The sequence below is a fragment of the Chanodichthys erythropterus genome, chromosome 3 (genome assembly GCF_024489055.1).
Source record: "Chanodichthys erythropterus isolate Z2021 chromosome 3, ASM2448905v1, whole genome shotgun sequence".
NCBI classification, from domain to species: Eukaryota; Metazoa; Chordata; class Actinopteri; order Cypriniformes; family Xenocyprididae; genus Chanodichthys; species Chanodichthys erythropterus.
In genome coordinates this window covers 25,649,351-25,666,958 of record NC_090223.1, presented here as the reverse complement: position 1 = coordinate 25,666,958, position 17,608 = coordinate 25,649,351, and the positions used below count along the sequence as shown (strand labels likewise).

General features: G+C 35.9%; 2 protein-coding genes across 4 annotated transcripts; one reads left to right on the top strand and one right to left on the bottom strand.

Moving 5' to 3' along the window:
• Positions 1-723: 723 nt before the first annotated feature.
• Positions 724-4,538, top strand: s1pr5a (sphingosine-1-phosphate receptor 5a). The gene is made up of 2 exons (XM_067372526.1): positions 724-874; positions 1,942-4,538. The coding sequence occupies exon 2, from the start codon at positions 2,136-2,138 to the stop codon at positions 3,333-3,335; it is 1,200 nt and encodes a 399-aa protein (XP_067228627.1). The 5' UTR covers positions 724-874; positions 1,942-2,135; the 3' UTR covers positions 3,336-4,538.
• A 6,340-nt stretch (positions 4,539-10,878) lies between these two features.
• On the bottom strand, positions 10,879-16,484 carry spc24 (SPC24 component of NDC80 kinetochore complex). Of its 3 annotated transcripts, none has more exons than XM_067372523.1 (6): positions 16,063-16,484; positions 14,472-14,665; positions 12,721-12,865; positions 12,353-12,457; positions 11,213-11,289; positions 10,879-11,124 (listed from the first exon to the last, which is right to left on the bottom strand). In XM_067372523.1, exons 1-6 carry the CDS (start codon positions 16,128-16,130, stop codon positions 11,018-11,020), a joined length of 696 nt encoding a protein of 231 aa, XP_067228624.1. In that variant the 5' UTR covers positions 16,131-16,484; the 3' UTR covers positions 10,879-11,017. The 3 variants fall into 3 exon arrangements, with proteins under 3 accessions (XP_067228624.1, XP_067228625.1, XP_067228626.1); XM_067372524.1 differs by lacking the exon at positions 16,063-16,484 and adding an exon at positions 15,914-15,976; XM_067372525.1 differs by lacking the exon at positions 16,063-16,484 and adding an exon at positions 15,563-15,696.
• Between the last annotated feature and the right edge of the window lie 1,124 nt (positions 16,485-17,608).

Sequence of the window (17,608 nt, the reverse complement as noted above, 5' to 3'; positions counted from 1 at the left end):
CTCTCCGCTGCCTTATGTAATTCCAATGCAATTCCAAGACCACTCATGTTTTACATACTTGTGCATCAGTTACTTTTAATGACTAGGGTTATTTACGTATTTAGTCACACAGCTTGTTTGTGTGCCTTTTTGCACGTCAGAATGAAGGAAGGGAATACTGTAGAGGACAATATAGCTGCATAACATCCTGCATTACAAGTTTTGTGACTGTTTTCAAATGATGAAGAATGGAAACAAATTTCACTTGCTAATGCAGGTTAAAAAGTACAAAAGAAAAAAAAGAGAGCAAGGGTTTTTAAATTAAACCAAAACAAGAATTATTAATTTTAACTGTTTATTAGCAACAACTTGGATGCCCCAGATAAAAAAAATAAATAATAATTTTTTGAATAAATTTTTTTTGTAGTCTACTGTAATCTTGAAAAACGTAAATAAATGTCAAGTGGTCTAATCACGAAATAAAAATAATAAGTTTTTCTACATTAATTTTTTCACATGACATTTTTGTTTATTAAACCCCACAAAAACATGTACATGTTTCTAATTCACGAAAGTAAAAAATATTTACTGTTGAACTGTGAATTTTTATATAGATCTGAAAAAAGCGTCACGCCATTGACCTATATTTAATATCAACGTACCTCCAAGCTAGCAGAGCAATTCGTTACCCATAAGTGCTGCATCAGCAGCCACAGACAAGAGGAGAAAAGCCGAATGCCAAGACCAGCCCACTGCAAGACAAGTCTTGATCCAGGCTTCAACTCTCACATCAGCTGCTGGCCGCCCCGGTTGTCAGTTGTGCGCAGGACACGGGGGAGAGAGAGAGAAGCAGAGGAGGATTTGTCATTTCCAGACACAGCTACGAACATAAAAGGTACGTTAATTTACTTTGGTTACTGAATATAGGTTAGCGCGTCTATTAAAATCAGTTTAGGAGAATGTAAACTCGCGTGGTTTTGCATGGACTTTTCGTGCATTCACAAACTGAGAAACTGCTGCTTTAAGTTTAGTCTGACCATATCGTAATTTGCAAAACTACCCATATAACAATATAGAGTAAATCTTCTGTATACGAACGCGTAAACGATGGCATTTTCGCGACACGCGCAATAGTATTGCGATCATTTAACGAAAAACGTTTGATTGTCCGACTACGCTGTAAAAATTTTATAATTTTAACGGTGGAAAAATGCTATTGTAAAACTGTTAATTCGTTAACTAGGTTTCCTTGCCATATAACTATAAAATATTAACATGTGCATGCACTGTAAAATATGGAGAAATCGTTTTTATAAGTTAAAAAAAGGTATGAAATAACGTATGGAGGAAATGTACAACCAATTTAACGCTACAAAATGTATATTTTTTTTACAGTAAAATATTAAAATGATGTTTTTATATGTGCAACATTTTACAAAACAACAACAACAACAAAAATGTATAGCACAATCAGGTTGGTAGGTTATATTAACATTAAACAATTTATTGATATATATACAGTCCGTATTTGCTGCAATACAACAGGCATATATAAATTTGTAACATTGTCCCTGCATTAGTTTTTTTTAGTTTGGCAGCTATAGCTGCAGTACTGTTACTGATTTTTACAGTCTACTAATTTTAATACTCCCATGGTCACACATTCCTGTGATACCCACACAATTTACTTTATTACTTTTTATTATTACAATTATTTCTGTTCTCTTCCTATTCTACAGTTCTAATAATTTCAGATTAAAATGTCTATTCATTTTAGATAAAAATTGGTCTACTGTCTACACCAAAATAAAGTATTGGCCATGAAGGTATCATCATAAATTTGAAACAATATGATAAATACTAAATAACCTGTTTATGGTTTTATCTGTGACTGTTTTGTTTTTACTATTAAATTATGCTCACTATGATTATTTAACATTATTTTCTAATGCTTTATTTCAGTACCCTCTGGTGGCCTTGGAGGATATAGCAAAGCTGTGATTTGAACACCCAGTGAATATTTCAGCCTGCAACACCTTAAGGATATATTATGTTAAATCCTCCTGAGAGTTGTTTTATGTGCTTTGGTGGAATATGGCAATAATTACATGCTTAAGAGAGATCCTTAAGGAAAGTTTTTATGGACAGCAATAAGAATGGAAGCTTCATACGCTGCTAGTGCTGCCGTTGCTCCAACTCTGCCACCGATGACCCCGTCTCCAGGTTACCTGCTCAGAATGTTCCGGGAGTACCAGAGCAACGCCGTCATCATGGCCCATTACAACTTCACCGGAAAGCTGAAAGAGAACAAATACCGGGATGGAATGAAACCTGAGGCCATTGTGTTTCTCATCATTTGTCTTCTCATTGTGGTGGAAAATGCCATCGTTCTGGTGGCAATATGGAAGAACAAAAAATTCCACATGCCCATGTACTACTTGCTGGGAAACTTGACACTCTCTGACTTGCTAGCAGGCTTCACTTACATGGTGAACATCATAACTTCGGGGGCAAACACTCTCACAATGACTCCAGTACTGTGGTTTCTTAGAGAAGGCGGCGTGTTTATCACTCTTTCTGCGTCTGTCATCAGTCTCCTCGCTATAGCTATCGAGCGGCATGTCACGATGGTCCGGATGAAGCCGTATCAAGGGGCCAAGCGTGGCCGAATGTTCGGTTTGATCTGTGCAAGTTGGGTCCTGTCGGTGCTCCTCGGCATTCTCCCCATCATGGGCTGGAATTGCATAGGAAATCTGGAAGAATGCTCCACCGTCCTGCCTCTTTACGCCAAGAGCTTCATCCTCTTCTGCATTACTGTGTTTACCCTGGTGCTGCTGGCCATCGTGGTGCTCTACGTGCGCATCTTCCGCATAGTGAAGTCTAACACCCAACGGTTAGGCTGCGGTCCTCCACGTAAAGGCCTGGCGAGGAAGTCCCAGAAGTATCTGGCTCTGCTGAAGACGGTCACCATCGTTCTTGGGGTCTTCATCGCCTGTTGGCTGCCGCTCTTTGTGCTCCTTCTGCTGGACTTCTGCTGCCCTGCTCAAGGATGCGACGTGCTGTTCAAGGCAGACTACTTTCTGGGCATTGCCATGATCAACTCACTTCTAAACCCCATCATTTACACCCTAACTAGTAAAGACATGCGGAAAGCCATTCTGAGACTTGTCTGCAGCTACTGTCTGCTAACAAAAGACGGGCAAGTGAAGAAGTTCGGCATGCCTTTCCTGGACTGTAGCACCAGTAAGGCAGAGGTGCCGTCACACAGACTGGAGGGCCTGGAGACGACGGTCTCCTCTGGGAACTTCACACCATCCACTATAAAAGCTATCTACCCCAGGATATTAAAGAGCTGAGGAAGAAGAACGCAGTAAGTTCCAATGGACTCAGAACAACTTCTCCTGGTTCAGTTTGAAATGCACAAGTCTGAGGTGCTCAGAAATGAAAGCAGGATTAGTTGGAGAGATGGGACTCAAAAATGACTTGGTTTCCTCCACATGCATTAAAGCAAACCTTGAGGCTACCTGAGATCATGGTAGACCAGACAAGTGGAATTTTCTTACTGTGATGAACACCAGTGTTTAAAATGGATTGTCTGCAAGCCAAGAGCTACAGGCTCTTCTTAAAAATAGGATTTTAAACAGCAAATAACAAACGGTTATACAGCAGAACTAAACAAAAGCAATGAACTGTGCAAAAATGCTTTGAAAAGAACTCTTGTGATGTTATACGAGTCTTGTATGTGCATTTCCAGACATAATGAGCTTGTGTAACAAGTCATTTTCACCTCCAAATAGCAGTTGAAATACCAGACTTTGTGGTGAAAAGACGCAAAGAAAATGACGGGTTGATGTCTCCACACACAAGCATGTTAGTCCTCGGGAACTTTATACATATGCAGACAAATAAAAGCTACAAGGCAAGTGACTATTTTTAATTTGTAAGATGTTTCCTGTTACAATGGTATTTTTGGGAAATATACTCTTATAAGAAATGGTTCTATATAAAACCTTAAAAGGTTCTTTCAGGTGCTTCATATTTAGGGGTTCTTATCATGGGAACATTTTAATTACTTTTGTAATTAAATTAATTTTACATTTCAATTAAATTTCATGAATTAAACAGCTCAAACATACTTTATTAGTAGGAAAAGTGAAAACATGAAAGTTTAATGCAATCATTTTAGAACAGTTGTGGCATAAATGGTAAAGTTCCCCATTGTTCTATATTAAACCCCAATTAACCCTTTTTCTTTTTTTCCCCTCAAAGTACTGTTTTCGTGTTAAAGCAAGTGTGCTATACTTGTTTATATTTGCCTATAGAGTAAATCTGGTTTCAGCTGACATTTGGAACAAGCTATATAAATACTGAATGTTTTGTAAATATTATATCAAAGTTTATGTATGGAATGCTGTCATTTATGTGTAGCACTGACATTCAAGCAATATTGCAATATTGCATTACTGTAAAAACGTGTCTGTGTACAGAAAACAATGCATTAGTATGTGTTTAAATGTATTAAATTGTACTAAATTATGAGCCTTAAAAATCTTTTATAAGTGCATTAATTAAAAGCTAAGTTTTTTCTTGAATGTTTTCTATTTGTCTCGTTTTTGTTTAGTGACGAAACCCATATTCTTAGCAAGCGTGACTTATTTCGCGCTACATCATATTACATTGTTTCCCATGAAAAATAAAAATAGAGGGTGACACAATATAGATATGTAGGTGTATGTGAAAACAAGAATGCTGCTCAAATGCAATGAAAATGAAACAATTTTCTCAAAGTGAGTCGAGCTGATTTCCAGTTTCCTCAATCACACCCACACCACATGTTAACCAAGCATAAACTAAACTTTACTGTGGTTTTGCCTTTTCACAAGGCATGAGCCACACACAGAATTTCTCACTGTTCTGTCTTTGCAAAAAACCCCTACAGAAAAAAGGCCTTAAGCTCGTGCCAGTCCGGATGTTTACTGAAGCTGAAAAGGCTTGTCTCTGCACCTCAAGGGTGCAATCTGACTCATTTTTGAAGTAAGACACATAAAGGTTAAAATGCTCATGCAAATAGAGTAGGATGACTAGACTTTTGAAAGAATACCCATCCATACGCACTGAGAGAAATATCCCAAAGTAGTGAAAATAAAAACAGTGAAAGTAGTGTAGTGAAAGTAAAGAAAGAAAAGATGAGGAAAAAAATGACTAGCACAAAGCTCAGTGATACTTTATCCGGATAAAACCTTCTCTGAATAGATGTTATATGTCCTACATCTTTACACATATTTAAAAATGTCTATTAAAATATTTCAATTGACTTGAGGCAGGAGCGTTACAAAATTACTTACTAAATCAGACTTCTTAATAAATCTGAACAAAATTGTTTCTTTAAACAAAAATCAGTATGTAGTGTGACCTCCTGGACTTTCTTTTTCTCATTTTCTCAAACTCTGAGAAACTTATCATCATATTTTGAAAGTTTTCTTCCAGTCCCTTTCCATTCCATTTAGGTTTAAGAGAGTCACGTTCCTGCTATTGCCCAAGTGTAAGGGGAGGTCACTACATGTTTGCCACTTTAGCCTATAAAATCTGTTTTTGCTCTTTTTAATACTACATACAAATTTATTGTGTTTTCTGGTTATTTTCTAATAAAGAGACAGAGAAACAATTATATATGGTCATTATATTATTGCTAAAACAACATCTAATGGTGGCCTAAGATTTTTGAACAATACTGAATATATATATTTTTTTCCAGCACTGTGAAAAAGATTTTATATTATATATAAAATCTAATATTCCTCTACAGTTTCTGCTCAAGGGTTGTTCATTTTAAGGGTTCAACGGTGATTGATTACCTTTTTTATTGGCACGTCAAGTACAAAAAATTGCCCAGAAAGCTACAAAAAACATTTAAAACCATTCATGTGACTATTATGAAGTGACGAGAATACTTTTTGTGCACCAAAAAACAAAACAAAATAACAATATCTAGTGATGGGTGATTTCAAAACACTGCTTCATGAAGCTTTATGAATCTTTCGTATTGAATCAGTGGTTCGGATCGCCAAAGTCACATGATCTATTGAAATTGCGAAACACTTATGATGTAACAAGCACCTGACATCAAAGCAAATTTAAAAGTGCTGGCTAATGCTAAACGTAAATATTCTAAAATCATTATCCACGTCGGCACAAATGATGTTCGACTTCGCCAGTCGGAGATCACTAAAATTAACATTAAAGAGGTGTGTGAACTCGCAAATTCAATGTCAGCAAAAGTAATTTGTTCTGGCCCTCTTCCTGTTCGTCGGAGTGATGAGATAGTTAGCAGGTTATCATCACTCAATGGCTGGCTGTCTAAGTGGTGTGCGCAGAATAATATAGGTTTCATAGACAATTGGAAAAGCTTTTGGGGCAGACCTGATCTGTTGAAAAGAGACGGTATTCATCCCTCCCAGGATGGTGCTGCTCTTCTCTCTAGAAATTTGGCAAATAGTCTTAGAGCTGAAACATGACAAACCAGGGCCCAGATCAGGACGCAGACAAACTGGCTAAACCGACCGTCTGCTAGCCGCCTCACGTCACAGAACTCAGATAATTCACAGCACATAGAAACACTTTCACCTAGATATTATCACATAGAGACTGTGTCTGTACCTCGAACTAGTAAATACAAAAAACTTCCAAAACCTTTTAAGGGTAAAAATTTAATTGATGTTCAAAAAATGAAAATCACAGATAAATCAGATAAACAAATGATAAAGCTTGGGTTACTGAATATTAGATCTATTTCTTCAAAAGCACTTATTGTAAATGAAATTATCACAGACAATAAACTAGACTTGCTGTGTTTGACAGAAACCTGGCTAAAACCAGATGATTACATTACTTTAAATGAATCTAGTCCTCAAGGTTATGATTATCGACACAATCCTCGACAGAAAGGCAAAGGGGGAGGTGTTGCTGTAATTTATAGTAATATATTCAGAATCATTCAAAAGAATTTCAAATATAATTCCTTTGAAGTGATGGTGCTTTATGTAACATTATGTAAGTTTACATTTGTGCTGGCTACTGTATACAGGCCACTAGGGCACCATACTGACTTTATCAAAGAATTTGCTGAGTTTCTATCAGAGTTAGTACTGGCTGCGGATAAAGTCCTTGTTGTTGGTGATTTTAATATCCATGTAGATAATAATAAAGACGCATTTGGATTGGCATTTGCAGATATTTTAAACTCTATTGGAGTTAAACAACACGTGTCAGGACCCACTCATTGTCGTAATCATACCCTAGATCTAATACTGTCGCATGGAATTGATATTGATGCTGTTGAAATTCTACAGCAGAGCGATGATATATCAGATCATTATTTAGTCTCGTGTATAATACAATTAGCCAAGGCTACAAAACCACCACCCAGCCATAAATATTGTAGAACAATCACGTCTGCCACTAAAGATTGCTTTATAAATAATCTCCCCGAGCAGTTTCATCGCCTTAGTATACCTGACAACTTAGAAGAACTCGATGCTGCAACAGAAACTATTGGCTCTCTCTTTTCCAGCACATTAGATGCGGTCGCTCCTTTACGTCTAAAGATTAAGGAAACTAATCCAACGCCGTGGTATGATGAGCACACTCGGGCTCTAAAACGAGCTGTTAGAAAAGCTGAACGTAGTTGGAAGAAAACAAAACTAGAAGTTTTTCGCCTTTCGTGGAAAGAAAAAATGATTGAGTACAGAACAGCCATAAGAAATGCTAGATCTACTTATTTTTCAAATCTCTTAATAGAAAACAAACATAATCCTAGGTATTTATTTGACACAGTGGCTAAATTAACTAGAAACAGAGATTCAACTGCTGACGTTTCCATAGAGCACAGCAGTAATGACTTTATGAACTTCTTTACTTGCAAGATTGATAATATTAGAGAGAAAATTATAAACATGCAACCGTCTACAGTTTCGCTTCAGACAGTGCACTGTAGTGTCCCTGAGGTAAAACTAGAATCATTCGCCGCTATAGGAGAGGAAGAATTATCTAAACTTATCAAATCATCAAAATCAACGACATGTATGTTAGACCCAATGCCGACTAAACTACTGAAAGAAATGCTTCCAGAGGTCGTAGGTCCACTTCTTGATATAATTAATTCATCTTTAACACTAGGACACGTGCCAAAAACCTTTAAGCAGGCTATTATCAAACCTCTTATTAAAAAACCTCAACTAGATCCGAGAGATTTAGTAAATTACAGGCCAATCTCGAATCTACCTTTTCTGTCAAAGATACTAGAAAAGGCAGTTTCAACACAACTGTGTTCCTTTTTAGAAAGAAATGGAATCTGTGAGGATTTCCAGTCAGGATTTAGACCATACCATAGTACTGAGACTGCTCTCGTTAGAGTTACAAACGATCTACTCCTATCATCCGATCGTGGCTGTATTTCTCTATTAGTGTTATTAGATCTCAGTGCTGCTTTTGACACTATCGATCATAACATTCTTTTAAAAAGACTTGAAAACTATATTGGCATTAGTGGAATTGCTTTGGCATGGTTCAAATCATACTTATCTGACCGTTATCAGTCTGTGGTAGTTAATGAAGAGATGTCGTATCGATCACAGGTTAAATATGGGGTACCACAAGGCTCAGTATTAGGACCGTTGCTTTTCACTCTGTACATGCTGCCCTTAGGAGAGATAATTAGGAAGCATGGTGTTAGTTTTCACTGCTACGCTGACGATACTCAGCTCTATATTTCCTCGCGCCCTGACGAAACCTACAAATTCACAAAACTAACAGAATGCATAGCTTACATTAAAAACTGGATGACAAGAAATTTCTTATTATTAAATTCAGAAAAAACTGATTTCCTAATCTTTGGACCAAAAACGTCCTCACGAAAAAACCTTAAATACTCTCTAACACTTGATGGGTGCTCCATTAAACCTTCGTCCTCAGTTAGGAACCTGGGTGTGCTCTTTGATACCAATCTTTCATTTGAAAGTCATGTTTCTAGTATCTGTAAAACCGCCTTCTTCCATCTAAAAAATATATCTAAATTACGACATATGCTCTCAATGACAAATGCGGAACAGTTGGTTCATGCATTCATGACCTCAAGACTAGATTATTGTAACGCTCTACTGGGTGGTTGTTCTGCTCGGCTTTTAAACAAACTACAGTTGGTCCAAAATGCGGCAGCTAGAGTTCTTACTAGAACCAGAAAGTATGACCATATTAGCCCAGTTCTGTCAACATTACATTGGCTCCCTATTAAACATCGTATAGATTTTAAAATCTTGCTACTTACTTATAAAGCTCTAAATGGTTTAGCTCCCCAGTACCTAAGTGAGCTCTTAATGCATTATAGTCCTTCACGTTTATTGCGATCTCAGAATTTAAGCCAGTTGATAATACCCAGAATATCAAAATCAACTGAAGGCGGCAGATCCTTTTCCTATTTAGCACCTAAACTCTGGAACAATCTTCCTAGCATTGTTCGGGAAGCAGACACACTCTGTCAGTTTAAATCTAGACTAAAAACACATCTCTTTGCTCTTGCATACACATAACACATTATCAATACATTAACATTTTTCAAATCCGTTAAAGGATTGTTACGCTGCAATAATTAGGTCGGCCGGAACCGAGAACATTTCCTATAACACTAGATATACCTGTACATCAGAATAAGAATGGCATCTACGCTAATATCTGTCTCTCTGCTTATCCTGAGGTTTGCCGGGTGCTGGATCCAGGCCGTATCCAGATCAGATGGAGAACCTGCGTCTGGACCTGACTACAACGTAGCCCAGGAGAAAAATCCCCGTATCCGCTTACATATATATATCTTCCAAGGGGTTTTTTCCCTCCTAGGACTTTTTTCCCAGTGCTAGCACGCTGGGTTTTTCTCCTAGGGGGTTTTTTCCACCCCTGGAAGTCAGCCGACATTGGCTTAATGTAGCACCATCTTGTATATGTTACATATTACCACGCTTTTTTGTACAGTTTTAACCACTTCCCTTTTTTTCTGTGCTTCTAATATGTAAAGCTGCTTTGAAACAATTACAAATTGTAAAAGCGCTATATAAATAAATTTGACTTGACTTGACTAACAAAGCCTCATTTACTGAAATTACATGACTTTGGTGCTCTGAAACACTGATTCGAAACAAAAGATTCATAAAGCTTCAAAGCAGTGTTTTGAAGTCGGCCATCACTAGATTCTGTTGATAAGTCATTATTTTGTTTTTTATGCGCACAAAAAGTATTATCGTCACTTTATAATATTAAGATAGAACCACTGTAGTCACAAGAACTGTTTTAAATATTTTTAGTACCTTTTTAGACATCTAAAAGTGTTAATTAAATTGCTGGCTATGCAGGCCTCACTGAGCCATTGGATTTTATCAAAAATATCTTAATTTGTGTTCTGAAGATGAACGAAGGTCTTACGGGTGTGAAATGACATTAGGGTGAGTAATTCATGATATAATTTGAATTTTTGGGTGAACTAACCCTTTAAGCATCAAGATTGAAACAAAAAGGCAGTACAAATTACAAACAAAATTCCCAAAGAGACACTAAAAAGCACTCCCTGTCATGTTAATGCCAGATACAACCCATCCACCCCTGTTTTCAAATATGTGCATGTCCTTGTCAATTATGTCAAAAAGTGTAAATTATTTTTTCTTTGTAAAACTTTTCAGTGAAATGTTTCCACCAGTGCTGTGCAATGTGTGCAAAAAAGATTTTAAATTTCATTAGATCAGAATCTCTGCTCTATGGAATTAGCAGGAGATCCTTATAACAAGGGATGAATAAAAACAATCATAAAATGCTATTCTGGGCATTTAAAAAGTGTACTTTTCCATCTGTGGGGGGTAATCTTTGAATGCATAGTGACATCTTGTGGTTTGTGATGCAAAGGTAGCAATTGAGGCCAATTTATTAACATACTTATATATACAAACACACACATAAAAACAAACAGTAAATTAGCGAACACCGTTCATGTGCACCAGGTCTACCATTCAGTATTGACCAGGTTCCACAGGTCATCGCTGACTTCGCAGGGAGAACGGGTGGATGTGTCTATGTTGATGGGGGTTGCCACATCCGCACCGTAGTGAACTGCCAAGAAACAAAGGGGATTTCATACAGTCTAGAACATAAAGCTACTATGTTGATCATCTGCATACAGTAAATGTGTCAGGATTACCTCCCCTCAGTATGTGCGGCTCTGTGTCCACCTCCAGCTTTATCTTGGTAACTTTATAATAGAGCTGAGCAACATATCTATATCAAATGGACAGCAGGAAAAGAAAAAATTACTGGACATGATTTCAATAATGTCCACTTTGTAAAAATGTCTAAGACGTCTGCACTCTGAAATCACAAATTTAAAATACCCTGATATTTTCAGGTTTTCCATGACCATGTGAACCTATCATAATGAGGTCAGTGTGTTTTTTTTTTGTTGTTGCTGCAAAAAATTAATACTCTTTTCAGCAAGGTGAATGCATTAAATTGATCAAAAGTGACAGTGAAGACATTTCTAATGTTACAAAAGATTTCTATTTCAAATAAATGCGGCTCTATACGTCAAAAAAAGAAAAAAAGAAATTGTCACCGTTTCCACAAAAATATTGAAGTCTGCATGAAACGGAAGTTGCGCTAATCTAATCTAAACGGCTTTTGGAAAAAAAAAAACATGTAGGGCGGGACTTGATTTTGTCCACGGGGAATTTGTATGGATGGTTGTGATTTGCTATTGGCCGATCTCATGTGAAGCGAAGTTATTCTGATTAAAGATTACGAGGGCACATTAATTAAAAATATAATGATAATCATTTATAATAAATACTGCAATATTTCATTAAAAAACAGAAATTTTAAATTTTGATTCCCTGGTGACTAAGAACACAACCGTTTTCAATATTTATAATAATACAAATATAAGTAAATCATCATATTAGAAAAGATTTCTGAGAGATCATGAGACATTGAAGACTAGAGTAATGATGCTGTAAAATTCAGCTGTCATCACAGAGCTATTATTATTATTATTAATATTATTTTAAAACTGAAAACTGTTATTTTAATTTGTAATAATATTTCAGAATATTACTGTTTTCACTGTATTTTGGGTCAAATAAATGCAGCCTTGATGAACAAAAAAAAATCTAACTGAACCCAAACTTTTGAGGGGTAGAAAACTGGACAATTTCAGCAGGCAAATCTTGTATTATCTAGTTCTTTGTCATTATAAACACACATCTTTAAGACAATTACCATTTTTGTCCCAACTATACCAAGATCTTAAGAGATCCACTCTTATAAGGTAAATTAAAGTACTTACATGGCTGAAGGAATGACCTCAGTTGTGTCCTCGTCCACTTCCTGTTGCAGGGTTTGAATTTCTTGCTCAGCATCTCTGAGTTTTTCCAACTCTTTCTGTAAGAATCTGACCCACCAGTTAAGGCGGAAAACCACCGTGAATAACCAAACAAACAACAATGTGCATGATCGAAAAGTAACTGAAACAACACTCATGCTTTGCTAAAAGAAAACAGATCTTATCTGTGTAACATTCAGCAACTGAAAAATCTGTGTGCATCAAATTTACAATGTATCCTGGTCACCTGACATCTACAGTAATGTAAATAAATATGGCCTCTCAGTGGTTCTACTGAGAGCAGGTTTTGGTTCAGGTCTCAGGAAGGATACTCCTGCTCTGAGTCTAGAATTTGGCTTTTGGACAGACTCCGCTGCACTTCCTGCTCCATCATCTCGATCTCCTGCAATATCTGGCTCTTCTGCCGCTCTAAATCCAGAAGCTTGTGGCCGACCACTTCCTCTGCATGAACAAGACCTTTAAAGAGAGGAATACACAGTAAGAAATGTCTCAAGTTTAACATTTTTTTAATATGCAAATGTTTTGTGTGCATGAAATAAAACGATGAACATTTGCCAACATGTTCAGTATTGTACTGGGATTGTGCAATACAGTATCCCACAATGCATCGTGCTTGACTTAACCTTCCATTTGCAGTGAGGTGTATTAGCATGACTTTTATCATCTTCCTTGATTTATTATTTATTTTGACCAAAAGTTGCAATTTTTTTCCAGTTAAAGTCGGCATGAAACAGAAGATGCGGCACTCTCTTCTTCCCTTTTGTGACATATATCTGTATAAAATGGCTTCTGGAATAAGAAAAAATGTAGGGCAGGTCTTGATTTTGTCCATGGGGAATTGATTGGATGGTTGTGGTTTGCTATTGGTCGATATCATGTGAGCAGAGGTTGTGTTAAACAAATATTTTCTGTCATTGATTTTTTTATTTTTTTTATTTTTTGGCAGTGACCTTAAAATCTGAGGGCCATCCATCATTTTGACAGGTCACACTAAGGGGCCAAGACACAAGACACCATTTTCAGCAAAAAAAATTGGTTTGGGCCGTTCATTTACATGTCAATGCCGTTTTGGGGGCCTGAAAATGCAAACTTTTGAAAACGTTTTTCAAAGTAAAAGTTTTTGAAAACAGTACTGTTATCATCTATTGTCATGTAAACTACAAAAACACGAATTTATGAAAACTGTGACGACGTGTGCATGCGTATTACATGTTCAGTCTATAGGCGCGTATTGTTTCTTTACAAAGTGACATCGCCAACTACTTGCCTCGCATAAATAATACAGTATTTTTAGTGTTTTCGTGGACGTTTTGTTCATATTATAATCGAATTGTATTTTGTAATATTGCGTTGTTCATGTTTGTCTGTTCAGGCACAAAGGCGACGTTTTAGTGGCCTATGCTGTCACTGCGAGGGAAGAAACAAACATTCATCTACTCATCTACTTCAAGGGTCTGTTCATCTGTTCCCTTTCTTAAATAAATGCTTAATATAGCCTATATGCCCGTCCTGTTAGTTCATGATTAAAACTGAAAATGTGAACAAAAACAAAAGCTATTAAAAGTCTTATTATCATTAAAATATGAACATTTAAATGACGGGTATTAATAGATTATGACAGAATTTTTCTGACTGTCCATCAAAGTGACAGACAATGAGAAATTCTAATGCGACCTCTGCATGTGAGTGACAGGTTGTCTCGTCCTAATGCCAGTAAACACGTTATCAGAGAAGAGATGTCACCGCAAGAGGGAGGGTAATATATTTTGATTAAAGGGCCATGCATTTAATAACAATATAATGAGGTGCATGGATAAATCATTTATAACAAATACCCAATCCATAAGAATGGTCATTTCTGATTTCAAAACACAAAAGAATCATATTTATTTCTGATAAAAGGATGTCACTTGTAGAATTAAATATGCGACATGATTGGGACATATGTGACAAACATAGTCGTGTCACTACAATATAGTCATTAATTGCTTTTTTAATGTTTATCGTATTCAGTTGATACTGATTAGCAAGTTGAAAGTTAATATTAGTACTAAAGTAATACCATTTAAGAGCTCGGTTGTGGTCTTCTTGGTCTTGATGTGGTGGTCGAAGAACTCCTGCAGTTTTTCTCTGGCTCCTCGAAGAGCGCTCTCTGCCTTACTGCTCTTGATGAACTCGATCAATGCTTCCCCAGATTTCTCAAGGTCGTCATCATGCATCGTTTCGTTCTGTGACATGTCTGCATTGATTATATTTCTGCAAAAAAAAAAATGAAAAGGTGAAGCTATAAGATGCCATGACAGGACATTTATTCATTTAGCAGACAAAGCAGCTTACAAATGAGTAACAAAACAAGTAATATGTCATAGAGTCAACTATATTCATAGTATACAGTCAATACTATGTTTAGAAAAAAAGAGAGCAGTAATCAGGCTAGAGCAGAGGTGAAATACAGAAAAGATCTCTAATAAATGACTAATTTTGAGTTATAGTAAATGCATTTTAACCAAACAAAATCAATTTTTGTTTCCCCAGAAAAGAAAAAAGATAATTAAATGCCAAATTGTATTAGTAAAATCTGCAATAATATGTTGGAAATTCTACAGCTATAATTTAACTATAAATGGCACACATTGCATACATTTTCAACACAAGAGTATGTTACTCTTATAAGTGTTTTGATGAATTTGTAAAAAATGACATGTAATTTTTTACAAATTCATCAAAACCCTTACCTATGTTAGCCTGCTAGATTATATTGGTAATAAGCAGAACTTGCAAAATCAATGTAGTATGTAACGTTACATCACACAAACCAAACATTGAAGTTTGTAAGGCATAAAAATGGATGTACAACATCAGTGAATGGTTATATAAATAAAATACAGCAAATCATTAGTTAGAAGCTCTGTTGGCTGTTAAAATATATTTTAGTAGGACAGTTGTATATTAAAATCAAATCACGTAATGTTACTGAGCAAACATAAACAACTCAAAACTAACGTATACAGCCACACAATAACGCATCCGCAAACACATGTTTTCTTTATTCAGTCAGCCTAGCGTTTTGAAACACTGGTCCAAATGACGAATAACAATGAAAATGTACAATATAATTTGTAATGGAGTGTATTTCAGAGCAAATAGTCTCACCCAGTGCTCGCGCTGTTTATCCGGATTTCAAACTGGCGGCTGTTTGGCGCGCTTCCCCGAGTCGCGCCTGAATAAAAACCAGCCTCACTACTTCAAGCATTTGTTTTCACCATATAAGGATCGTTGTTTTAATATAGTAGATCCTATATAAAATGAATTATGTGCCCATCTAAACTAGATGAGTTTGTTTTACATAGCAACTCTAGAATTTCTGTCAGGCAACTATGAGACACCTAAATATCGCTTGTCAAATCCACACAAGCAAGCCGCTTTCTTTTGCTGCGTTCCAATTCGCCTACTTATACTACACCCTAAAAGTATATACTCTTTCTGTGAACTAAAAGTACTTACTTTTGAGTGTGTAGTAAAAGAGTAGACAAGCTTTGGGACATACTAACACGTCATACAATCGCGTCTTTTCTCTCTGTCGCATCCTGTCACCGTAAACTGGCCTGTCAATCATCTTACATCCTCCACATTTCATTTAGTTAATTTCCTACCGTATCGGAGTGAAATGCAGCACGTTGATCTGCAGTCGCGGGTCTTTCATGTGGAGAACTCTCCTCATATTAATGCATAATGATGCATTTAAAAGTTAATGGCCAATCGGATCTTTATAAAAGTCCACATTGGTATTTGCAGATGAAAAATAACACGGGTAACATTAAATATATATTTTCTATCAGGTTAAACTGATTATTAGTCACTCAAATCTCTTAGCGTCAATCGCGTATATCCGCCATGTTTTGTAGTTTTTAACACTTTTTACTCGTGTTTGTAGTTCTGAACTGAATCCTCGTCCAATGCGCAATGGGTTGTGGGCAATATTAGCCTCTATAGTGTGCACGGATCCACACTTCGAAAATCTACCGGAAATAGTAGACCATCCGGGGACTTTTGGCATACTCTTTTCAACATACTATGCTTTGGGACACACTAATTTTAATCTCACATACTATTTAGGATGGATAGTATGGACATTGGAACGCAGGGTTTCTCTCGTCTGTCTGTGAAAGCGATGTAGTTGATTTTCCCTAATCATAACTGATTTTATTTCTCATTATGACTTTAAAAAGCTGTTTTGAAATTTAAATAAAATTCAACGTTATCTCTTTACGTCGTCAATAAAGTGTTGATCTATTTCTAATTTTAATATCCGAATTATTCCCTAAGATGGTTCTGTGAGGGAAAAGTTGTGGTTGTAAAGCAGTTTCCAGGCTAACAAAGCTTGATGAAATCTGACCAGGTAATTTACCAGTGGAGTAATTGCATTTCATCAAAAAAGAGAGGCCTCCTGCCCTGTTAAATCTATTATTAGGGATAAAAAAACACATAGAATCTGACCCAACCAATTAGTTTTAAATGTATTGTTAGTATCGTTTGTGATGTAGCTGACATATGCATCTTCTGTAAAAAAGAAAGTGAAGATATAAAATGTTTCATAACTTTTCTGGAAAGATTTTAGTTCCAATTGTTTTTCTGAACTGTAATTTACACACATTAAGGATGTTGTTTGCTTTTTTGAAAACCAAAACAAATCTTTCGAGTCTACTGTTAACTTTCCTTGTGCAAAATTCTATTTTCACAAACAAAGGTTTCTTAAGAAAATGCTTACTTTTATAGATTTCTTATTTGTGAAGTAGAACATTTAATCAAATCACTAAGAGTAATTAACAAAATATGTATTTCTTTTTTGAAGATGTGATGAGATCTTTCATGTACCATGATTTATACTTGTTTTGGTGTTTGTTTTAATCCTTTTCTTTATTTGTTCTGTTCCTGCCTTTCTTTATTTAAAAAAATAAAATAAAAATTAATATATATATATATATATATATATATATATATATATATATATATATATATATATATATATATATATTGTATTTCATTAATGTCATCTTTGAATTGTTTGTAATTCCAATAAAAAATTAAATCAAGAAATAAAGTGTTGATCTTTGTATTTTGTATATTTTAAAAGGGCCTGGAGTAGCTCAGAACTGATAAACTAAGGATGAAGACTAAAATGCATTATTTTTCCAATTG

What these genes read in the sequence shown, in the direction of transcription:
- s1pr5a (XM_067372526.1), top strand. Translation starts at nt 2,136, where the DNA reads ATGGAAGCTTCATACGCTGCTAGTGCTGCCGTTGCTCCAACTCTGCCA.
- spc24 (XM_067372523.1), bottom strand. Translation starts at nt 16,130, where the DNA reads ATGAGGAGAGTTCTCCACATGAAAGACCCGCGACTGCAGATCAACGTG. An exon ending in ATTCTAGACTCAGAGCAGGA is followed by an intron (nt 12,458 to 12,720) that starts GTATCCTTCCTG and finishes CTGGTGGGTCAG; the next exon opens with ATTCTTACAGAAAGAGTTGG. An exon ending in GAGGTCATTCCTTCAGCCAT is followed by an intron (nt 11,290 to 12,352) that starts GTAAGTACTTTA and finishes CATTTGATATAG; the next exon opens with ATATGTTGCTCAGCTCTATT.